The sequence below is a fragment of the Spermophilus citellus genome, assembly GCF_964194105.1.
Source record: "Spermophilus citellus genome assembly, chromosome: X".
NCBI classification, from domain to species: Eukaryota; Metazoa; Chordata; class Mammalia; order Rodentia; family Sciuridae; genus Spermophilus; species Spermophilus citellus.
Window position 1 is genome coordinate 4,850,282 of NC_138190.1, and position 24,475 is coordinate 4,874,756.

At 52.3% G+C, this 24,475-nt stretch overlaps 1 protein-coding gene across 4 annotated transcripts in view; it reads left to right on the plus strand.

Annotated features, from left to right (window-relative positions):
* The window catches only part of TBL1X (transducin beta like 1 X-linked), a 177,984-nt gene that overhangs the window by 148,211 nt on the left and 5,298 nt on the right, over positions 1-24,475 (plus strand). For 3 of the 4 annotated variants that reach the window (XM_081276732.1, XM_081276731.1, XM_081276733.1), the window contains 11 exons: positions 5,141-5,286; positions 7,412-7,682; positions 10,848-10,980; positions 11,413-11,554; positions 11,846-11,909; positions 12,008-12,105; positions 15,312-15,372; positions 17,915-18,036; positions 20,787-20,861; positions 21,150-21,277; positions 23,055-23,220. In XM_081276732.1, coding sequence (XP_081132858.1) covers positions 5,141-5,286; positions 7,412-7,682; positions 10,848-10,980; positions 11,413-11,554; positions 11,846-11,909; positions 12,008-12,105; positions 15,312-15,372; positions 17,915-18,036; positions 20,787-20,861; positions 21,150-21,277; positions 23,055-23,220 — 1,406 coding nt within the window. The remainder of the gene's footprint in view (positions 1-5,140; positions 5,287-7,411; positions 7,683-10,847; positions 10,981-11,412; positions 11,555-11,845; positions 11,910-12,007; positions 12,106-15,311; positions 15,373-17,914; positions 18,037-20,786; positions 20,862-21,149; positions 21,278-23,054; positions 23,221-24,475) is intronic. The other variant, XM_081276734.1, reaches the window with a different exon arrangement.

Sequence of the window (24,475 nt, forward strand, 5' to 3'; positions counted from 1 at the left end):
CACCTGTCTCGGGAGGTGGCTCTTTGTGTTTTAGTCACTGCCTTAAACAACAGTCCCTCGGGTTTCATCAGGATGTAGAGATGATTTTTCTTGGCGCAGAATTTTAGCACTGAAGGGGACTTTGTAGGATATGGAATTCCAGGTCCTCACGGAGATCTCTTACCTGCCCTGTGACTTGGTTTCCTCATCTGCAATGTGGTTTTTTTTCATTCGTAGGTTTCTGCCAAGGCTCTTTGATTAATTTTAGAAAGCCCTTGGTGTCATGAGCTTTATTGTTGTTATTATTAAACAACATGAACAGTTTGTGGCCGAGATCCCTCTTCACAGTTTTGAAACTACCCTTTATATGACAGTTATCTTTAGTTTCAGAATTCACTGTTCTTTCTGTTGTGCCAAAATCTGTAATTCTTGTCCTTCTCCTTTAAAGTCCTCTGTTTGTAAATGCTGAAGACGCAAGGTGTCTGTCGCAATTCTTCAGCATAGACACAAGGAAGGTTCAAATCGGCCACAGGCAATTTAGCAACTCATGAGGCTTTGTTCCAATAAAGCTTTATTTAAAAACACAAGTAGTGGGCCAGACTCCCTATGGGCCTCAGTTTGCCAGCCTTTAACCCGGACTGTTGAGAAATAAACCTCTTGTGCCCATTGGTTTTGAGTCTCAGTATTCCAAGTATGTAAATCTGCTAACTGCTTAATGAGAACTCTGCTCTTAATGCCGCACATGGGTGCTCTCAGCGTTGGTTAGAGCCAGAGATGCAAAGCCCACCCCCGCAGCTGCCTGAGTATTAAGCCTCTGCTCTGCTGAATAAGCACTATTTCCAAGGGCCAGCATTGCTTGGGCGTAATGGTGCACTGAGTTAACTCCCAGTAGTTTGGGAAGCCATTTGTGGACGTGGCTGTGTTGTAGCAATGTGGTGATCACAAGAAACAAAATGAGCTCTTGGTGTATTTTAAGTGTACTCTTCTTGCCCAGGTGGGTGAGACAGACTCACATAACAGTTTCCTCTCTTGTGAGGCTGGAGGACCTTCTGTTCCAGACAGACAGGACTTGGCCATTCTTCTTAAAATGTGGTCCTTGTTTTCGTCCTTTCTTGGATCATCTCAGTTGTACCTTGGTTTTCTGCTTGGCGATATTTTGGCTCACCCAGCTGTTCTCTGGCAGTACTGTGAGTTATCTGGGGAATGGCCACATAGGTGGTGGCTTGGTGTTCCCTGGCAGCAATCCAGAATCGAGCAGGAAGGGGGGTTGAGTAGAGCTGCTGGTAGTGAGGCATCCCTTTTGAGGGCATCCGAACCAGCTCACTGGTTCTCTACCAGGGTGGGGTCGATTGGACAACATCTGGAGACATGTTTGATTGGCAGGCTGGGAGGAGGGATGCTACTGGCATCTAGAGGGGAGAGCTCAAGGGTAGTGCTGCTGAGCACCCTTCAGTGCGCAGAACGCAGCCTCCGCTACCGCCAAGAACGAAGGCCAAGGTGTGTCGGGAACCCCTGAGTGGGCTCACTGGGACACTCTTGTAAGTGGCGAGCCTGCTGGCTTGAGGCTGGCCTAGAGGTTGGCACCAGGGTCACCAACCCCTGGCCCTCACACGACTTTCCATCACAACACTGCCAAGCCCTCGTTCTCCTCCCTTGTGACCTGCCACCATGGCCCACGCTAGGGTGCCGTCTGTCACTTGCATTCTGATCTTGGACTCTCTACGTATGACTCACTGGACAGCAGAGCTGTGTCGAACGCCGAGGGAGAGCTAACGGGTGCAGATGGAAAGGTCTCCATTTGGGTACACTGAACGTGTTAATTAGCCTTGGAGTCCATCTGGGGGAGGGTGGGGTGCTGGCAGTGGTGGAGGACAGGCTGACCCTGGAAGAGGCATCTGGAGGTGCCATGTCTTCCAAGATGGCCTCACCCAGCCCCTTGGCACCCGCTAAATAGCAGTTAATGCTGGTTTCTGGTGCAGGCAGCAGATCATGCTGGTCTGTGGTGGCTGAGTGTTGTCTTGTGACCCCACCCCTACAAGCTGAGTGACGTGGGTTTGTCCCTCCGGTGTTCGTTCCATTGCTTATGGATCCGATCCCTCAAAAGCTCTGGGGAACCTGATCTGTACACAGGTAAGTAGAGCAGAGAGTGGCTGCAGGAGGCCCCCTGGATTCCTGTAGGTTTCTACAGCAGGGTCAGCGTGAGAGCCAGCCCTGTCGGGGGCCAGTGTGTGCCCAGTCCTTCCCTGGGCCTTTTTGTGAAACCAGGAGGAGGAGGAGAAATGGCCTGTGACCTGCAATGCTCAGTCCCGTCAGCTAGTCGGGACACAGAAGGGAAGACAGCCAGGACGACGGCTCCTGTGACCACAAGAAATATGAAGTCTTGGGAGAGAGCAGCCACCTCCACCTGAACATGCAGCAGGGCGTCAAGCCGAGAATCCACCGTGGCCCACTCCCCCTGTCCATTGGAGTTTTTGTAGTCTCTACCTCTCCAGAAACGTGAATGACCAAAACTTGGGATAATACAGTCACTGGTTATGCAAGGCCTGGGGTAGGGAGGCCATAGGAAATGAAGGTGGAGAAAAGGGACTTTTGTTACGTCCTCCAATGTACTAGTCTGTTTTGCTATAATGAAATACCTGAGGGAGGTTACTTTATAAGGAAGAAAGAAGCAATATTTACTTACTTAGCAGTGCTGGGGGATGGAACCCAGGGCCTTATGCAGGCTGGGCCAGTGCTTTGCCTCTGAACCTGAGAGTTGCGTTTTAACTGTGGTGTGGCGGTCCAAGGTCTAGGGGCAGGAGGCAGGAGACGTGGACCTGTGGTGGGAGCATAGGGAGGAGGGGCCACTCACCTCCAGAGACAGGCAGCACACCCTTGTCTTTGGATTCTTTCTCCTCTTGTAAACCACCAGGATTCAGTCTTGCAGGCTCCGCTCCTGGCCTCATCTAGTTCTCACTGCCTCCTAGAGGCCCAGCCTCTATCTAAACAGAGCAATGGGGACAGATTCTGAACAGCAACCTAATGAGGTAGTGGTGGTGTTGTAAAGAGAGATGCAAGACTCTGTGCAACTGACTTTAAAATGAATAGCAACCACCATATGACTTTATTAGATAAATCCAAGCTCTGGATCCTGTGTGTAACCAGGCCACGTGGGAGAGGGGGAAGGAGGAGAGCACACAGCAGTCTCCGTGGTGGGGGAACACTGCCCCCTAGTGGGCAGATGCGTGATTGCAACGGCAGCCTATGTGTGGAGGGGGAGAGGCAGAGGGGCCCAGGCTGGTGGGGCACAGGGACCAAGGCTGACTGAAAGAGGCCAGGGCCCAGCAAGCTGAGAGGCCCTCCTCTGGCATGGGGAGGTCTGTGGCCTGCAGGCCAGTGAGGGCGCCATAGTGCGCAGAACTTCCTAACGGGGGAATTAGGAGTGCTCGCCCCTAACCAGAGGCCACTTGACAAAGAAAGCAGGCATGGGCCTACCTGCCACAGGCATCTGCCAGTAGAGTGCTACCCCTCTGTGCCCGGGAAAGAGCTATGGAAGGTTCCTGTTCCTCAGTCCCCCAGGCTCACATGCCCTCCCCTGCAGAGCCTTTTTCTTTGTGTTTTCTAACATCGTCTTTCAAGTACCATCATCCAACCCAAAGCTCATCTGAAAACGTCTGGAATTTTTCAAGCATTTTGCTTATTGGCAGCTGGCGTTTGGACACGAGGAGAGGAAATCGGGAAAGGGCTGGTGTAGCTCGGCGGTAGAGCACGTGCCTGGCATGTTTGAGGTGCTGGGGAATGAGGCGGATCTGACCGTTAAGCACATGGACGAATCCCAGGTTATGCATAATTATAATGCGCCAATAAAACAAAAATAGAAAAGGGAGAATCCCCAGCTTCCTGAGAACCGCTCGATGCCATACCCGCTGGCCTGAGCGCCTCTTTCCCTGGGGTGTTTGTGTGGTTCTCTGTCCCCGCCTGCCTGTGAGTGTTCTGAGCCAGGCACCAGCTGCCCCCTTCTTGGGCTGAGGGACAGCTCCTCATGTGCGCTGCAGCTGGGGCACAGATCAGCACTGAGCTACGGCAAAGAGCAATTCAAACCAGGAGTCAGTGGAAGCCTGAGGTTGAATTTCTGTAACAGACATCCAGCCAGGGCACTCGGGCAAACCGTGCTGTGTTCTGCCTCTTAATATAGTCGGTGGCAACTTGCAGATGTTTCAACTTAGAGTTTTTCAGCTTCACAGTGGTGCAAAGGCAATAGGAATTCAGTGGAAACCTTACTTCAGATTTTGAATTTGGGTCTTTCCCCAGGCAAGCTATAGAAGGGCACACGCCCTCTCTCTAGATAGCAGCAGCACACCTGTAGCTCCCTGTCACCCACATGGTCATGAGATGAAAGCCCATTTCGTACAGTATGCTATATTGTCAGCATTTCTTGGATACTGTGTTGTGTGTCTTTAGATCCCATAATGTACAAGATGCCCATCAGTGCTAGCTTCCCAATACTGTGACAAAATGCCTGAGATAATTGGCTTACAAGGAGGAAAGGTTTGCTTTGACTCATGGATTCAGACTTTTGGTCCATGGTTGCTTGGCCCTGGTGCCTCTGGACCTATGGTGGGAGCCGAGGGAGGAAGGAACCACTCGCCTCACCGCAGACAGGAGAGGGCTGGGGTCCCAATATCCCCTCCAAGGCCTCACCCCCAGCAAGCCAACTTCCTCCCAGTAGGCCCTCCCTGTTAAAGGTTCCACTACCACCTGTTAGCACCCTGGGCAGGGATGAAGCCTTCAACGCAGGGGCCTTGGAGGACACCCAGCCTAAACTGCAGCACCATCTGTGCAGGTCCGGGAGAGACTTCAGTGCTTGGTTGTAGAGCAGGCTTGGTCTTAAGGGTTCTGCCCAGCTGCCAGGCGAAGCTATGGTGCCGGCGGGTCCGGGCTGCTCTGTGCATTTCCAGCTTCCCAGGGGTTAATCGGGGCGCCACCCCACGTGAGTCAAGGCACGTCTGTGGGCTGGGAAGGCTGTACTGCTGAGGGCATCTCCCACCTCACACCCACACCCTTGGCCTCACGTTCCCCCCTCCCAGCAGGTGAGGCGTCATGCCCATCTCAGAGGCTGCACCTCTCCCTCCCCCCCCCCCACTCCTCTCACCTCCACCCGCCTGGCTTCCTCCTCCGGCAGGTTTTTCCCACTCGGCCTTCACGTTCGGGATCGAGAGCCACATCAGCCAGTCCAACATCAACGGGACACTAGTGCCGCCGGCTGCCCTCATCTCCATCCTGCAGAAGGGACTGCAGTATGTGGAGGCCGAGATCAGCATCAACGAGGTAGGCACACCCCGGGGCCTGCCCCACCGCTAGCCCGCAGAGCCCTGCATCTAGATGTGCGTGAGCAGGGTGCAGGACGGAGTCCGGGCTTCCCTGGGCCGTCTCGGGGTGGGCTAAGGCAGCCCTCGTTGCCCCTCCTAGGGGGACCTGTGTTTTCCATGTAAATATGCAGAATCGCAGGCATGACCGGAAGGAACGTCGGGAGGAGAGGGGGTGATCCTCCAGTGAGAAGGTGTCAGGATTATTTTTAGGATCATACTCGGAGGCTGAGGATAGAGCAGTGAACTGAATCCCACCAATCCGCTGGTGTTCCATGGTGCCTTTCAGATTGAGATAGTTGGTGCCAGTTCTATAGCACATTGGAGGATTGGTCATTCAGGTTCTAAGGGGCTTCCTCACCCGCCTCTGTACTCAAGATTCTCTAGAGAAGATTCTCTTGGCTTCCTGACATCTGTGGAAATCTCTGGCCATCTTCACCTGGATCCCACCCTGACTGAACTCTACCCTTTTCAGAGATCTGGCCACAGCCTACCCTGCTCTGTCCTGCCCAGCACACCCAGCCTTCCAGGGCTCCCTCCCTCCCGTTTTCTGACACTAGTCTGACCCTTATGCCTTTCTTATTCAGAGCATTTTATTCAACTTTATTTCAAAAATAATGTATCTTTTCTGTCTCATGAATTCGTCGGCCATTTTCCACCAGCCTGTGTCTTGGAAACCTCCCAGTCTGCCTGTCTCTTGCTCCTCCTTTCCTTAACATTGCATGCGTGGGAGTGGTCTGCCTGACTCTTGCAGGCCCCACCTGGTCACCTGGTCTGTGTCTGTAGAACCAGCAATCCTGGGGAGATGAGCACATGACCCCTGGTCCCCCACGAGTTCTCAGATTGGGGGATGTACAATCTGATTTTCCTCTGCCTGCCCATTTCTGTGGCTCTCGAGGCCAGAATCCCTCCGTGATGTCTCGGCCACCCAACGCCAGGGTGTCTAGAGGTCGATGAAAGATCGAACTTGGCAGAAGTTCCCAGTCATTTTAGAAAATGCGACACTGTGCTTTAGAATGTAGATGAGGAGATGTTTTTCATGACCGCGGGCAGTGATCGTCTGGCACCTTGGCCAGCCCTTTGGGGTGGGACTGCTCAGCCTCAGCCACTGCTTCCACGGCTACAGTCCAGTGGGCAGGGGGCTGGGGAGACGGTGTATATCGTTTCCTGTAGTTTCTGTGATTGCAAATAGTGCGTCGTCATCAGAAATCAGGTGGGCTGATACGCCTCAATTCCTCCTCATTTCTGAGGTAGTTCAAGTTCAGCACTCAGCAGACACAGCGTGGAGGCATGTTGCATTTCATGCAACTCAAATATCTGCACGAATTTCCTCCCATATTTTGAAGTGTGTTTAGAAATTTTTCCATGGTTGATACAAACCAGAGAATCAAACGGCGATCGAAAAAAAAAATGTGACTCGGAACCAAGGAATTTTTGTGGTGGGTTATATCGTGGCCGTCCTTTGAACCCAGGAAGTCATCCCAAATAGCCCCAAGTGCTTATTTTATTAAATCAAGTGGACAAATGCACCGGTAATCAAATGCTGAATGGCCGTCATCATTTCTAAATTGTGCTTAATGCTACCAAAGAGTTCCCCCCCCCACATAAGTGGCTGGTTATTCACAGAGACTTTCCAGCAGCCCTTAGCACGGGCGTGGATTCCCAGCCTCAAGATTCTGCGCTGGAGGCCGGGGTCTCTTGGACAAACCCCCTGTGTGCTAGAGGGGACGTGGGGCTGCATTCCTGGCCCCCACCCACCCGAGGGCAGTGCAGCACCTCTCCACCCCACCACCTCCCTTCACCCGGTGGCTCCAGACGTGGAGAAATGTAACCCGGGATGCAAAATGTCACGGGATGAAGTGGTTCTGGGCCGGTGTCCTTAATGCCCAGATGTGGCTCGCTGCTGCTTACCGGCTGTCGGTGCTGCCACTCTGGATGAGCACGGCAGCTGGGTCTCCAGCACCGGCCGCCCCTGCACAGAGTCCCTGCAGCCTGCTCCCGTGGGTGCCCGCTGCACCCGGGACCCTGCGCCCTCTTGCGCCCTCCTGCGCCCTCCTGCGCGGGAGCTGACCAGCTTGCTTCCGCAGGATGGCACGGTGTTCGACGGCCGCCCCATAGAGTCCCTGTCCCTGATCGACGCCGTGATGCCCGACGTGGTGCAGACGCGGCAGCAGGCGTTCCGGGAGAAGCTCGCGCAGCAGCAGCAGGCCAACGCCGCCGCTGCAGCCGCTGCAGCCGCCACGGCCACAGCCACCGCCACCGCAGCCACCCCAGCCCCCGCAGCCGTTTCCCAGCAAAACCCACCAAAGAACGGAGAGGCCACCGTGAACGGGGAGGAGAACGGCGCGCACGCAATAAGTAAGTGTGGGGCGGCGGGCTCCGGGCCCTCGGGCCCCCTGCGCCAGGACCGCCTGCAGGGCTTGGCAAACGGCCGGCCTTGGGAGGTCGGCCTGCCGCCTTTCTCATCCAGATTCATCTTGGCGGCAGGATCCTTAGTTGTAGGGGATCTTGCTCTTCTGAGAACCCAAGCCGATCCAGGCCACGTCCAGTGTGAGTCCCGTGCAACAAGAGCAAAGGTGCTGGTTCCCAGAGGCCTTGGGTCCAGCTCCAGCCGGGCACTGTGCAGGCTTTAGGCCAAACAGTGGGATGAGAGTTGAGCACACCGTGACTTCTCGGGCACCCCGCCCAGGCATGGGGAGTCATCTTATTTGGTCTGCCCCTTGAGGTTAGTCCGTGTTAGGCCATTGCTCAGGAATGTTGAGCAGATAAACCAGAGACCCTTATGAACTCCAGGGGCTCTGCTTGGGGGTCCGAGTTCACATGCATGTGCATGTTTGTATATGTGCATACGTGGTGTGCATGAGTGTGTGCCTGTGTATGTATGTAGTGTGTGTGTGTGTGTGTGCTTCCTTACTTAGAAACTGGTTTCCTTCATGCAGCTGGAGGGTGTGAAGGAGGATGTGACACTGGCATCTGACCCCATAGTCCCATCGCAGCAGCTTCCCCTCTTGCAGAGAGCTGCCTAATGGCCTCTGAGGCTTCAACCCATGGCCATGCCCTGTGGCTGTTTACCATCCACAGGTTACAGTCAGGTGGCACAAAGGCCATCGCCCAACACAAGATAAAGACCCCCAGTCGCATCCTACATGACCACTGTTCATAAGGCCCAAAATCTGGCTTGTACAGAAGAGCCACTGTCACTGCAGTGGGGTAGGACCCTGAAGTTTTCAGGAGCAGGAACAATAGATGTACTTGTTTTTGTCATCTTATGTCACCGAAAAGCATTTATAGTTAGTAAACTTTGAGAAATCATGTTTTCCAAGGAAGAAATTTTGCAAGCATTTAAACTACACCCGTTTCTTTTAAATCTTTAGAAACTATAAAGTGGTATCCATGTTATTCCCAAGCCTGGAAGGCAAGGGTATGTCTTTCTGTCCCCCGAGTCCCATGCCCTCCCTGGCCTCCACAGCCAGCTCTTGTCTCGCAGTAAGGCAGCCTCTCCACTCTACCACTGCAGTGGACACTGTGGACCAATCTGAAGTTAGACTTGCCTCTGACCCACAAAATTCTCTGTCCTGCAGTTTGAGAGAGAAACGGCCACTTTCTGATATGGTTCTCTTGCGGGGCTCTGTTACTATCATGAAACACCTGTGGTGAGCAGTTCATAAAGTGGAAGGGTTTATTTTGGCTCAGTGCTGGTGATTCCAGTTCAAGATCAGGCAGCTCCGTTGCTTTAGGCCTCTGGCCAGGGCAGGAGCATGTGGCAAAGCAAACCACTTACATCGCCGCCAGCCAGGAGGCAGAGGAACGGGGACAGAGGGGAGGCCCGCCATTTCTTTCAGGGTGACCTCTCCAGTGACCTAACTTTGGTACCACAAGTCGGGTCCTCTGAAAGACTCCCCCACCTCCCATAGTGCCGCAAGCCTTCAGCAAATGGGCCTTTCGGGGACTTTTAGCAGCAGCATTACCCTGACTTATTTTCACCATCAAGAAGACTGACTACTACGTCTGAACTTATTTAAAACTAGGCCAGAGAGGAGGGAGGCCCCTGTCCTGCGACCCATGGTGAGCGCCTGGTGTGTTGAGACACAGTGTCCAGCTAGAAGATGCTCTGCTGACCACCTGCCCCGAGGTGTGCTGCTTACTGGTGGGTCTGCCACCCCTGGCCTGCACCTCTGGAGGCTGGCTGCCCACCGTGGGCCCAGGAGCAGGCGCCCTGTGCTCTGTATAGGCCAGGTCTGCACGTAGTCACCCTGGCTGGCCGCTCTGGGTCTGGGTCATTGTGCAGATTGGAATTCCACAGTGTCACCACCTCGGTCCACTTCTCAGACCCCGCACCTCACCCACAATCCCCAGACCAGGCTGTTGAGGTGGGGGCTTTCCAAGGACGTGTTCTCCCAAGTGCAAAGCCGGGCTTCCGCGCTTCAGGTCCCCCGACCCTGCAGGGCTACCGAGGACGCCGGCGCTCCCCTTGCCATCAAGAGTGGGAAAATGCTCTCCAAAGGTGGAAAACGTTTTCCTCGTCTGCTGAAGCATAAAAGAAGTGTCGGCGCCTAACAGCCCTGTGTGGCTCCAGCCGGACTTGAGAACTTTGTATGAGGGGTCTCGGTCTGCGCAGGCCGGCCGGGCATTCTCTTATTTTTACATGTTGAAATAGAAGCAGTACACTCTTGGGTTAACCTAACACTGAAGAGGAAAGGAATCCTCTTATTTCTGGGGTTTTCCAAATAACTTTACAAAAAGGTGCTCAGTTCTTGACCCCATTGTACAGCCAGCTGTTGACTATTGCTGGTTGGTTGATGATCACACTGCTCTGTTGTTGTCTTGTAACCATCTTTTTGAAGTCCCTATGTATAAATATAATCACCTCATAAGGTACTGTAGGTTAGGACCTAAACATGTAAATTCTTAGGGGAAGTAATTCAGCTTGAAAGGGTAGCCACAGGCAGTGCACAAACATGAATGTGACTGTTCTGGTCACACTTTGTTTATAAAAAATTGGTGGCACAGGCTTAGATTTGGCCCATGGGCCATGGTTGAGGGCTTCAGTTATAAATAGCTGTCTTTATCCTTTGTTCAAATTTGAAGACTGTTTTCTGTTGCTATAACAAAATACCTGAGGCTGAATGCTTTATTGAAGAAAAAAAATGTATTTAGCTCATAGTATTAGAAACTAACTGTCCAAACAACGTGGTGCCGACACATCACAGTGGATGCTGTGGTGGGGTGCACGTGTGAGAGGGAGAGATCACATGGCCAGACAGAGGTGCTTTCTTAAAGGTTCCTCCATTGCTTATCTCCCCACCTGGGCACTAAACTTCTAGCACATGAACCACAGCACCATCAAACTAGAAAGAAACGTGAAATACTTTTTAAACCGTGTAAAAGCCACAAGTTGGTGATAATCCTCAGATTGGTACTGCCTTAATATGTAAAAGCAAAGTGTTTCTGAGACAAAAGTATCTGAGAACACACCTCTTTTGTATCTTGCTAAGCCACATGTCTTTATGTGCTTCTTGGCAGATAACCATTCGAAACCAATGGAAATAGATGGGGATGTTGAGATTCCACCCAACAAAGCCACAGTCCTTCGGGGCCATGAGTCTGAGGTGTTCATTTGTGCCTGGAATCCGGTCAGCGATCTCCTAGCTTCTGGGTAAGTCTTTCAGGATGGCGGTGCTCCGGGACAGAGTCCCAGGTCACTGCTCATCTGCAGTGTCCTGCCTTAGGGTGGTAACATCTCCCTGCTGTGTGCAGACCAAGCAATGGGCCTCTCTGGGCCCCGCCTCTGTGTGGGTCTTGTGCTGTGGAAGAGCCATCATCCCAGACCCTTTTTACCTGTGGGGTGGGAAGCCGTACAAAGACATCTAAAACCAGTCCATGCAAAGATGGTGAGGAGGGAAGCTGAGAGGGGTACGAGGAACTGCACGCAGAAGACCACCTGCCATGTGTGGCTGACCCGGCCAGAGAGTGGGTCCCGTGAGCTTTCCTCCCGTCCAGCCACAGGCCCGTGGTGCTCGAGCCTCCCTCCCTCCCGTCCAGCCAGGGGCCCAACACTCCTGTGTTTTGTTTTGGTTTTTTCCTGCAGATCCGGAGACTCGACGGCCAGGATATGGAACCTCAATGAGAACAGCAATGGGGGCTCCACACAGTTGGTGCTGAGGCACTGTATTCGGGAAGGGGGACACGACGTCCCAAGCAACAAGGATGTGACCTCGCTGGACTGGAACGTAAGCATCATCCGCCAGCCGCGGGGCAGCCTATGCACACAGGCGGGCAGTCTCTTGGGGGTCCCCTGGGTGCTGGCCTAGGGTCCTCCCTTCCCAGAGCTGGTGAAGAGGCTGCGTTGGGCCAGCAGCGAGCTGGGTGGGCCAGGAGCCTCCCCTCCCGTTGGGAGCGTGTGTTCACAGGTGCACTCACTGCTCAGGAGCCCTGTGGTGGGAAGGCAGGCCTAGGGGCCCGGGGACGTCCCCTGGGGAGATGCCAAGTGTTCTTGTGGATCTGTCTCTTTCTGCCCCCAGAGCGATGGGACACTATTGGCTACAGGTTCCTATGATGGCTTTGCAAGAATATGGACGGAAGATGGTGAGTCCTGCGTCCCTCGCGACAGGGCCAGCGGAAAGTGCTTCCCGGTGTGACCATGGGGACCTTACGTCATCGTGTTCGTCTTTCCTACCCCACAGGTAACCTGGCCAGCACCTTAGGGCAGCACAAAGGCCCCATCTTTGCCTTGAAGTGGAACAAAAAGGGGAACTATATTCTGAGTGCTGGTGTGGACAAAGTGAGTACCAACCCCAAGCCCTTCATCCCTTCCACCTGGAAATGCAGACTTGCTCTTTTTGGTACCAGGAATTGAACTTGAGTACTTGACCACCGAGCCCCATCTCCAGCCCTATTTTGTATTTAGAGACAGGGTCCCACTGAGTTGATCAGCACCTCACTTTTGCTGAGGCTGGTTTGAACTTGAGATCCTCCTGCCTCAGCCTCCTGAGCCACTGGGATTATCCGCATGCGCCACCGCACCCAGCAAAGATGCACACTTACTTTTAATCTTGTGGCTTTTGAGTTCTTGGGCTTATTGAAGGACTTACAGGTGCCGATTGTTTTTGTGGGTTTGATCTGACTGTTAATTTCTACCACATCTGCTCCCGGGGCCTTTGGGCAAGAGCTTTTCCCCTCTGGGCCGTCCAGTGATGGACAGGGTAACCCGAGACCCAGCAGGAGGGTGTGGGGGACCCCCCCCATGGCTCCTGGAGCCAGTTTGGAATTCGGTACTGTGTCCCTGAGGCATCACTGTGACGGGGAGGTGACAGCATTAGATCCAGGTGCCTGTAGGAGCCATCTCCTCCTCCCTGGGGCCCAGTTTCCTCCACAGTCGGGTGACAGGGCTGGCTGGTGTCATGATCTTCCGATAACCTTGAGTGGGTAGTGATGTCACACCTAAGAGCCAGCAGGAATTGTGTAAGTCATGGCTTTGGAAAAGAAACACCAAAAACGGGCATTGGGTGGGTGGGGAATCTATCCACTGGTGTTTTACACACAGGTAGAGGCCTTTCTTGAATTCTGTAGCCATTTGGTCTCCCACAGGCTTGGTTTTCTGTAATGATTGCAGGATAATTTGGAAGCTTTGCTGCGTTACTTGGGGTTCATTCCAGTTCTAAAACTGCATATAAAATACCAGACGCAGGACTTACCATCTTCCGTCCATATTCTTGCAAAGCCGTCATAGGAACCTGTAGCCAATATAATAGTCGACCTCCACACGTGACCACATTCTTGGAGACATGGTATCTGGGCTGGGCAAACTGCAGTCAACACCCCAATCAGGCCCTGTGGCTGTTTTATAAATAGTTGTATTGGTACACAACCACATCCATTGGTTAGAAGTGGTCAAGTGATGAGCACACAGGACACTTGGTGGTCTGGGCAGTCGGCCATTGGGAATCGCTGGCCAGATTTTAAAGTAACTCATGGAAATGACAACCATTTATCTGACGTGTTACACTACATGTGTTAGCCCACCCAGGGCTCCCGAGATACGTGGCAGACACTAGTGCTGTCCTCCCCCTTGTACAGAGCAGGAGCTGGCCAGAGAGGTTCATGAATTATCCTAGGTATGCACAGCTGCTGTGGGGTCTAGGGGACATGGGAACCCAGGCCCGGGATCACCAGTACCTACTTCCCTTTGACTTTCTTAGAATTCCAAATATTTGTGATGAACTGCAGTCATTGGAAATGCATAGTTGGAATTATCTTAGTCTTTGGGTCCGTAATCTGTCATGATGACCTAGTTAACCATGGCAGGAATAAGGATATCGGTGCTCTTGACAATAAAATCCACCGAGGGGGGGTGGTATTACTGGTATTAATGACCTTCAGTTGGTGCTTAACAGAAAGTAGTTAAATTATATTTCAGAAATTTTGAAAAATTTAAGGTTTTTTTTATTTAAAAATCCTTGTGTAGGTGATGTTTTCTTTTGTCCAATACATATTAAACATAAGTATTAACAATCCAATTACTGATACCTCATGTGAAACTGTGTCCTAGAATGATGAAAGAGTTTATATATTCTGTGCAGTGCCAGGTTTGATTGTACATGGATAAATCAAAGGGAATTATACCACAACACACACACACACAAATACACAAATATTAACACAGTGGGACACGCTCATAATCCCAGCGGCTTGGTATGCCAAGACGGGAGGATTTTAAATTTGAAGCCAGCCTCAGCAACTCGGCAAGATGAACCTGCCTCAAAATAAAAAGGGGGGTGGGGGGGTATGGTGCAGTGGTTAAGTGCCCCTGGGTTCACTTCTCGGTACAAAAAAAGGTACACACACAAGTTGGTCAAGCTGACCCCAAACCAAGGAGTACAAGTTATAAAGAAGCTTACTGTTGCCGGGCGCGCTGGCACACACCTATAATCTAGGGGCTCAGGAGGATCGCGAGTTTTAAGCCAGCCTCGGCAATTTAGGATCTCACTGGGTTACTCAGGGCCCCACTGTCTCTACATAAAATATAAAAAAGGGCTGCTCAGACCTCTGGGTTCAATCCCTGGTACCAATGAAATAAAAAGAAACTGTGTTCTGAGATTTCCCTTTACAATGCACACAAGATACAATTAGTTCTTAAAGCTAAGTCTTTATTTAAAGTTTCAAATTAAGTTGAAAATTGCAGGGCTGGGGATGTGGCTCAAGCGGTAGCGCGCTCGCCTGGCATGCGTGCGGCCCGGGTTCGATCCTCAGCACCACATACAAACAAAGATGTTGCGCCCGCTGATAAATAAAAAATAAAAAAATTTAAAGTTGAAAATTGCTGCTGATGAAAACGTAACCCCAGTGGGACTGGCTGACCTGCCCGAGGCTCGCTCCCTAGGTGTCTTTCTTCCCTAGGTGTCTTAATGAGTTAGTGGGATTCATGGCTTCCTTGGTCTCCTGACATAAAGGCCACCTTTCCCCCTTCCTGGTGCCAGCCCCAGAGCAGTGCAGGGATTCTGCTGTATCTAGTACAGGTTTAGCATCGCTTATTCGAAGCACTTGGAACCTCAATTATTTAGATAAGATTTGCTGCCTTTTTTAGTGGTTTTCTAAGTTTGGGGATGAAACGGAATCCCTCACCAGTTGTGGTAGATTTCTCAAGTGTGGGTCAGCAGTCTGTGACCACCAGACAGCCCCTGTAGCTGATGAGCTGCTTCCGTGTGGCCAAGTGTAAAACACGCACAGTATCAGGCTTAGGATGGGAAAACAGAATGCCAGATATCTCACTAGTGTTTTTCCTGATCACCTATTAAAACATTTCGGCTACATTGCATAACAGGGATCACGTTATTAAAATTTCACTAGTTTCTTTTTGTAATGTTACTGGCGAGTCACAATCACCTTGTGACTCGCCTTCTCTGTCGGACACTGCTGATTTAGAGGGAACATGGCTGGTTATCCTTTCTCACCCGGTCACTAACTCTTCTCTTTGTTTGCGGAGCACAGACGACCATCATCTGGGACGCCCACACAGGAGAAGCCAAGCAGCAGTTCCCCTTCCACTCAGGTAGGTTTGCTGGTTCCTGTTGCTGGGGGGATGCAGAGGCTGCCCCGGGAATTCGTGATCTTGCCAACCAGAGCAGGAACGTGCCTGTCCACACCAGAGGCAGCTGGACTCTCCTCCCAAGCAACGCACCTAGGATGAGGTTCCGCCTTGATACGCTGGTGACTGCTGCCCCCCGAGCTTCCAGCAGACTCTACCCTCTTGTTTCCTTCAGGTGCCCGGCTTCAAGTTGGGCCTCTACTTTGTAACTTCCAAGTGTTCAGGGAAGCAGGTGGGCGGGGCCTGCTCTAGGTGCCCTTGCAGAGTGCCCCTGCCCCACCCCCTCTGCAGGGGGATCCTGGGGCCCCTGGTGGCTCCAGGGTGGGCCCTCCTGACCACCAAGCACACCTGCCACCTCCCTGGAGGACAGGACTGACTGGCTTGAAGTAAGAAGACAGTGACCCAAGTGGCCTTCAGCAGGCCACGTTCTCAGAGTAGAGAATGTCTGTTGGTGCCGCCTTCAGCATCTCTCTGGAATAAGCTCATCTCGTCTTACAATTGCTTTGTTCTATTCTATAAGCGAGCTTTCAAAATGTCACCAAAGCACACATTGGTCCCTTAGTGAAGCTGAGCTAATCTGAAGTCCTTTTCTAAAAAAAAAAAAAAAACTTCATTCCTTCCTTTCTTTCCACCAAAAATAATTTCCACTGGAAATACAACATAGTGAAGCTCTAGAACTCTGCTATAATGAAACAAAATAAAGCCAGGTGCTGTGCTGTGGGCCACGCCTGGCCCAGCTCACCTCCCTGAAGTCCTCTTCGATAAGGTGCTGTGGACACGGTCCTAGAGGTCATCTTACTGACAGGCCTTGTGATCCCTCTAGAAGGTAGAAGGGCTGGGAATGTGGCTGAGTGGCAGGTGATTGCCTAGCCTATGCAGGGCCCTGGGTTCCATCCCCAGCACTGTGTACCAAAAAAAGGAGAAATGGCAAAACTGTCAAGGCCAAGACTTTTTTTTTTTTTGGTAGCGGGGTCTGAACGGAAGCACTGGACTGCTGAGTCACATCCCCAGCCCTTTTTATATTTAGAGACAGGGTCTCACTTAATTGCTGAGAGCCTCACTAAGTTACTGTGAGGCTGGCTTTGAACTCGTGATCCTCCTGCCTCAGCCTCCTGAGCTGCTGGGATTATAGGCGTGCACCACCACACCCGGCTTGCTAAGGCCCCTCAGTAGTAGAGAAGATCGCATGAGGAGCTACCCTTGTCCTTTGCTGCTCCTCCCGTGGCCATTTTACCCCCACTTCTCCATACCTGTCACTGGTGTGTGAAGGACTCTTAGGAGGTACCCCGGTGGGCTGGTACCTCCACTGGAGGCAGGAGCATAGGCCAGCAGCCACCTGGAGTGAGGAGTGAGCACTTGAGCCATGGGTACCCAAGGGGAGGTGGGGGGGGAGCCATACCCAGACCTCTCTCCAAGGACTTGGGAGAATTCAAGCCACACTTCCTTGGAAACAGGATGGTGCTGACTACCATGCTATACCATCCACATCTCTCCCCAGCTTGGCCAGTCCTCGATACCTCCCCTCGTTCATGCTCACCTGAGGCCCTACACTAATGTGCACAGTTGCATCTGAGACCCGGGCCGTTGCAGTCAGGGACAGAACATGGGTTCAGACCCTGCTGGCTGGGATGTTGGCAGCCTGGTTCCTGCCTGGTCTTCCTGTGCCTCATGGGTGGAGGCGAGGAGGAAGTACCATGAAGACGGTCGCCATCCTCAAAGCCCTCAGCAGAGCAGAGCAGAGCTGCTGTTGGAGCCACTTTCATGTGAGAGGGACCCAGGAGTGAAGAAGGGTGTTCTTCACAAGTCCTGATCCATGTCCAAAGGGATTGCTGTTGGCTCCAGTTAAACGCCAGTTTAACCAGGTGCAGTGGTCCACACCTGTAGTCCCAACGACTTGGGAGGCTGAGACAGGAGGCCCAAGCTCATGGCCAGCCTCGGCAGCTTGATGAGCCCCTAAGCCATGTAGCAAGACTGTCTAAGAATAAAAACTAAAAAGGGCTGAGGATGTGGCTCAGCAGTAAAGTGCCTCTGGGTTCAATCCCCAGTACCCTCCTGCCCCCCAACCCCCCCCCAAAAAAAAACCCAATCAGTGGCATGATCAATGCATCGCACATTTTTCTAATTGAAGCATTTTGAACAAAGGACAGGATAGAAGGCTTTCTCCTGTCCTTTATCTCCTCCCTGTGTGAACACAAATTAGTTTAGCCCCACACAGTCACCCTGCTGGAACCCAGCAAGTTGGAGGCACAGGAGATGCTGTTGCCATAGCAAGTACCCTTCCGCTCATGCCCGGGACACTGCCTGCCCCGGGCACAGCCAGGGTCTTGGGACTTTTCCAGAGGAACCTTGTCCCTGCAAATTGAGAACGACTTTAAGGTCCTTGCAGGAAAGAGACTGTTCACACTGGGAATGGTTTTGTGAAGTCGCTGCTGTGCTTTTGGCTCTTCCAACCTGCCCTAGCCACGTGCACAGTTAACACCCACATCCCGTCTCTTCCCTCCCGCAGCCCCCGCTCTGGACGTGGACTGGCAGAACAACACTACCTTTGCCTCCTGTAGCACGGACATGTGCATCCATGTGTGCAGGCTCGGCTGCGACCGCCCAGTTAAAACCTTCCAAGGGCACACAGTAAGTGGGGGTTCCCGTGGTCAGCCCAGCTCACCAGGATGCGAAGTGGGAGTGTTGCCTCACACCTAGAAGGAGGCGATGTCACGGCAGACCGGTGGGTCTAGAACCCTTTGCACTGGAGCTGTGGTCGCTACAACCCAGTTGTGGGTAGGGAATGATGAAAACTCGCTCACGTGACCCGATGTCAGATTTTGCAATGAAGGCCATTAAGTCGATGGGAGAGTATGTAAAGGCATAAAGAAAAAGATGCTCATAACAAAAGAATAGACAGGAAATGTTCACTGAGAATGGAGAGGGAGCAGGGGTACGAAGAATAGTTTCTCTGGATTAGGCCAAGAGGAGTGAAGAGTGGAGGGGCGTGTGAGTAGGAAGGAGAGTAGAATCAGATGTTGTTATCCTGTGTGCACATGAGTGCACGGCTAGTGATTCCACATCATAGTACAACCAGAAGGAGGAGAAGTTATACTCCATTTGTGTATCATGTGTCGACGTGCATTCTACTGTCATGTGTAACTAATTAGAACAAACTAAAAAATAAATGAAAACCAGGTTCAGTGATACATAATTCATCCCAGCAACTTGGGAGGCTAAGGCAAGAGGAGGATTGCAAGTTCGAGGCCAGCCTCAACAACTTAGCCAGACCCTGTCTCCATAAACTAAAAAGGGCTGGGAATGCAGCTCAGGGGTTGAGTCCCCAATAAAGCAAAAAGATGAATGAATGAACAAAGCTGAGAACTGAGGAAATATGAATATCTTGAAATCTTGGTAGATGGGTTGAATGGCAGATTGGACGTCGCACAAGTAAAGTTAGTGACTTGGAAAGGAGCTCATAGAAATTGGCCAAAGAACAGATAAAACCTTGAAAACCTGAACTGAGTCTTGATCTGTGAGGCAATCGCAAGTCCTGTAAACATCTGTGTGTATCGGGGAAAGAAACAACAGGAAATTTACTCGAAGCCGCTACCACTGGGTTTTCCTGTGATGGAAAACATCAATACTCACGAGGTTTGGCAAGCCCAAGCAGAACCAGCATCAAGAGGCCCACACCTGCACCCCTGGACTGACGGCTCCTCAGGTGCCACATTAATGATAAATGATGTGGAGAAATCGTAAGGCAACCAAAGATCGTGGGAAAGATGAGAGAACAACTGTTGATAATGAACAGCTGACTTACCAGATTCCTTAGCGTGGCCTCTGGGGCTCTACTGGGTCTGTCCTTGGGGTGCCTAGGTCCTCCTGGAAAACCTGTGACTGAGCACCACACGGTAACCCTCTCTCACACGCCCTTCCCGTCTCCCAAGACGTCACTCAGAAGTGCCGGGCCTCATTAGGAGTGTCATGGCACTAGCTGGGCATGGTGCCCAGGGCACAGCCTTGCTCCTGGCCTCAGGGTGGCTGGCATGGCTTGCTTCTGTGTCCACCTCCTGCAGAACTTGGAGAATCAAAGCCAGGGCCAAGGCTTCTCCATCTTTGTCACCAGTGCCCAGAATGGCCTTCAGTGCTGGACCATCCCCAGAGGCCAGTGGAGGAGGTCAAAGCCATCATGCTGCTGCTGTAACTTGAGACATGAGTGCCACCATCCCCAGCCTTGCTCACTTCCCTGGTCGGCACCCACCTCTCCCAGCTTCTGGCCCCGCGAGTCCCACAGAAGGGGCTTCCCGAGCCTGGGCATCAGCGGTCCTGACGGTGTCTCCCTGGGGCTGTGCCACGTTTTTCTGGGCTGAGCCGTTCTCTGGCCCTGTTCTGTCCACCACTGTTAAGCGGCTGCCCGTGGTCTGATTCCCAGCGGCCCTGCCTTTGCCTCCGCTGCACCGCTTGGCTCTAGAAGTGGGTCTTGATGGCTGCTGCTCTTTCTAAGCCGAGCTCTGGCTGGACGGATGGAGGCTGCTCCTCCCCGAGACCTGTGAATGAGCTGTTTCTGGACGCTCCCCAGGGATTGTGACTGGGGAGGTAGAAGGAGGAAGCTCCACTCCTGGGAAGGAATCCATTTCTCCCTGGAGGACTGAAGGGGGTTCAGCTGGGGATGGACGTCGGTGCTCAGCAGCCCTAAGAGATCTGCCTGTGGCTCACTCCTCTCTACAGCTGCAGTGGAGACGGATGCCCAGACTGCCCCAGGGAGGATTTTGTTCCTCCTGCGTGTTTTTTCCTGTCCAAGACGGCCTGCGTCCGTTCCACTTGCACTTCTGTGTGGCCTGTGTGTGTGGATTTGTGCCTTGGGGTTGCATTGCTGTCTAGCCGGGCAGTCCTGTGTCCTGTCTTGACCTCCCTGTCCACCTATCTTGTATGTGTTTAAGGTACTAGGGACTGAGCCCAGGCTGCTCTACCCAGTGCCTCCCCCCCCCACCTTTATTTTAGAGTCTAAGTTGCTAAGGCTGTCCTGGTATTTGCCATCCTCCTTCCTCAGCCTCCTGGATTGCCGGTGCATACCACCGCGCCTATTTAAAGCGCATAGGAAAATGGTGTCCAAAGTCCAGCTTCGGAAATAGCTGTGGTTTTATTGGTTTTATTTGCCCTCCTTGTTATATGTGAATTCTTCATTAGGCTTTCATCCAGGTAGAGATTTTTTTCGTTAAGGAAGTATGCATGCGTGGGAAGGCTGAGTGTGGTTCTTACCTATTGGGCCTGCAGGGTAAATCCTCAGGCCAGGGCAAGGCTGGCAGAGCACCACCGCCCCCTGGTGGAGGGCCGCCTTACTCCCCTTCCTACACACAGGCTTCCATTTCTTCCTGAAATCCTTTCCCCTCTTGCAGAATGAGGTCAACGCCATCAAGTGGGATCCTTCAGGAATGCTGCTAGCGTCCTGCTCTGATGACATGACATTAAAGGTGAGGCCAGCGTCTCGCGGGATGGACCGTTCAATCCTGGACCAGCCCCCGTGTTCCCCAGGGTCTTGCATTCCGCTCCTCTGTTTGTTTTTGTGGGGATCCCTCCTCTGTAAGTTTCCCCTTCACCAAGGCAGCGAATGCCCATTGGTCAGCCAAGTGCTCTGCTGAGGGTCTTCACCTGTCTGAGTCCACTCCCCCACCCTGCTGGGATCCCGCGGGCCAGCAGCCAAAGGAGCACCCCCTGGATGGGGGACGCGTTGCTCATGTTGTTGGCCATGCCCTCTCCAGATCTGGAGTATGAAGCAAGACACGTGCGTCCATGATCTTCAGGCTCATAGCAAAGAGATCTACACCATCAAGTGGAGTCCCACGGGACCAGCCACCAGCAACCCCAACTCCAACATCATGTTAGCAAGGTAAGGGGATCCAGCCAGCATGCTCCCGTCTCCCCCTCTGGAATGCAGCCTTAATTCACTCTTGATTTTTTTGGTACCAGGGATTGAACCCAGATATACTCAACCACTGAGCCCCATCCCCAGCCCGATTTTGTATAGAGACAGGGTCTCGCCGAGTTGCTTAGCACCTTGCTTTTGCTGAGGCTGGCTTTGAATTTGTGATCCTCCTGCCTTGGCCTCCTAAGTGGCTGGGGTTACAGGCATGCGCCGCTGTGCCCGGCTTAATTTACTCTTGAGCAAAAAAGAGAATTTTGCTGGTGTGTCCCCAGTGTTTTGAAGCCCGTCCAGCTAGACAGAAGGCTACTGCATTTTGAAGGTGCCAATGAGATAATAATGTTTTCTCTGGATATCCATAGGGGTTGGTTCCTGGATGAGCTGTGGATACTGAAATCACAGGTGTGGTGCTCAATCCCTCATGCGTTGGCATATAACCTGTGCACGTCGTCTAGAACTTCACATCCTGTGTAGCTCACTTGATACCTGATACTGTCTAAGTGCATGAGCCATTGTTAGACGGCATTGTTGAGGGCCTGTGGCATATTCAGTACCAGCAGTCTTTTTCCTAGTTTTTTTTTTTTAATTTTTTTTGAGAGAGATTTTTTTTAGTTCTCGGCGGACAACATCTTTGTTGGTATGTGGTGCTGAAGATCGAACCCGGGCCGCACGCATGCCAGGCGAGCGCGATACCGCTTGAGCCACATCCCCAGCCTGAGAGAGAATTTTTAATATTTTTTAGTTCTCGGCGGACACAACATCTTTGTTGGTATGTGGTGCTGAGGATCGAACCCGGGCCGCACGCATGCCAGGCCAGCGCGCTACCGCTTGAGCCACATCCCCAGCCCCTTTCCTAGTTGTTTTTGATCTGTGGTTGATGGAATCTGCCGTTGCACCCCCTTGCAGATGTGAAGGGCCAGCTCAATCAGATGAGGCCTGATTGCTTTAGCTGTGAGTCCAGTAGGAGGAATCACGTCTGTATCAGGCCTCAGGAATTTGGCTTTAGCAAAAACTTTTTACTATAACAAAACTGAAAGCCTTCAGCTTAGACCTGGGTTTGCTGCATCCCACTCGGAGCTCCTAGCAGCAGGAATTTGAGGTGGAGATCAGAGGTTCCCCAGCTCCAGCCAGATCTGCCTGCCCCAACATTTGACAGTGAATTTTCTAAGATACCAGAACTGGGAAAGCATGGTCATCTGGAACAAAGGTGACCTTCCCAAAAGGCAGAGCTTCAGGCCACAGAATCGCTGCATCCTGATGCACACTGTACCCCAAGGGATGTGGCAGTCCACTCTTGGTTTGTTGTAGTTCTGAGGATGGAACCCAGGGCTTTTGCACACCAGCCAAGTGCTCTGCCACTGAACTACACCCGCAGCTCTAATGCTTAGAAGAACATTGCTGTGATATATGCATGTAATCCCAGCAATTTGGGAGGCTGAGGCAGGAGGATTGCAAGTTTGAGGCCAACCTGGGCAACTTGGCCAGGAGCTGGATTTGACTCTGAGCAATGCAAAAGAAAAACGGGAAGTAAATGAGTATCCATGTGTTTCCCTTATAACAGCGCCAAAGATAAAGCTCCCCGTAGTGTCTTGAGTTTATATTCCAGAAGAGAGAATGCGCTTTGGTTTGTTGTTCGCTCACGGCAGAGGCTGGAGGTAAAGGCTTCTGAGAGTGTGTGAGGCGTGGTAGAGGTCTGTGAAAAGCTGGCCTGCTGACCGGCTTCTGCTTTCTGTGCTCTTCCCAGTGCTTCGTTTGATTCTACGGTTCGACTGTGGGATGTGGAGCGGGGCGTTTGTATCCACACACTAACCAAACATCAGGAACCTGTCTACAGTGTAGCCTTCAGTCCTGATGGCAAATACTTGGCCAGTGGCTCCTTTGACAAGTGTGTCCATATCTGGAATACTCAGGTAATCTCGCAGCCCTGCGGCCCCCAACCTCCCCCAAACCAATGCCTCAAGGCCCACGTTTTCGGTGACCCAAGCTTGCAGCAGTGACTTTGTTAGGACGGCCTAAAACAGAGAGCAAGGCTGGACTCCCCAGGCCGACCCAGCAGGTGCTGCCTGCCTTGTACTCCCAAGGGTGTGGGGTCGTTTCCTCCCCGAAGCCGCGTTCTAGGCCATTTGACTCGGAGCCAAGCTCTGAGCTTGTCATCTTGGAAGACCTTCTACAAGGAGCTGCCATCTTCAGTGGTCTGGGGAAAGCTGGAAAGGCTGCCCCCTGGTGGAGGGTGTTGGGAGGCGTCCCTTCATCTTAGCAGTCCAGGGGGACCAGCCAACCGGGACCCAGCCAGCGTCACTGTGGTAGCACAAGGTCAATACTGGGCTGTCCTTTCACAGGGGACTAAAAACAATCGGGAGAGCTCTTGATTCTCATCTTGATGGCTCGTTGTATGTTGGTTGTGCTGGGGATCCAATGCAGGGCTTCAGGCTTGTGGGCCAGCGCTGTGCCCTGAACTTCACCCAGAGCCCTTTACTCCCATTCTAATGGAAGAGAAGGTGGTGTGATTGAAGCCACTGGAAATAACCAAGGATCTAGGTTTCTTCCAAGTACGTTTTGCTGCCATTTAATAGAGATCGAGGGGCTGGGATATGGCTCAGTGGTGGAGCGCTTACCTGGTATGCATGAGACCCTGGGTTCAGTCCCTAGCCCTGCAAATAAAAAGGCTGATGATGCTATATATACACGTGTCTATGTGTGCATAAGTAAATGTGTGTAGGACCAAACCAACATGGGCAAGAAATAAAAACAAAATATGGGGGGCCCCTGGGTAATACCACCCTTTAAAGACTCTGGTTGATGACAGCCCATTGGCCCAGCCTTGGGACATCTCCCACTGTAACCAGGGTTGAGGGTTTGAGTCTCCCCAGCACCTGCTTCACACCTCTCTGGCGCTTCTCAAGTTAACGCTGTCCGGTTCCCACCAGAAGCTAATAGCCCGTGGTCTTGGCTAGCACCCCGGGACCAGAGGGGCATGCATTTGTTCTTTCAAACTACTTGTCCGGGGAATAACTTCATGACATGTTTGTGAAGAGGCTTGCTGATGGTCATGACATAGTTTCCCGATTCTTGGAAGACCTGAAGGCACCCAAGTGGTACCCCTTGACTAGTGACCAGACACCTGGACAGGAGTTGGGGGGGGGGGCACACTTGTGGTGGGAATTG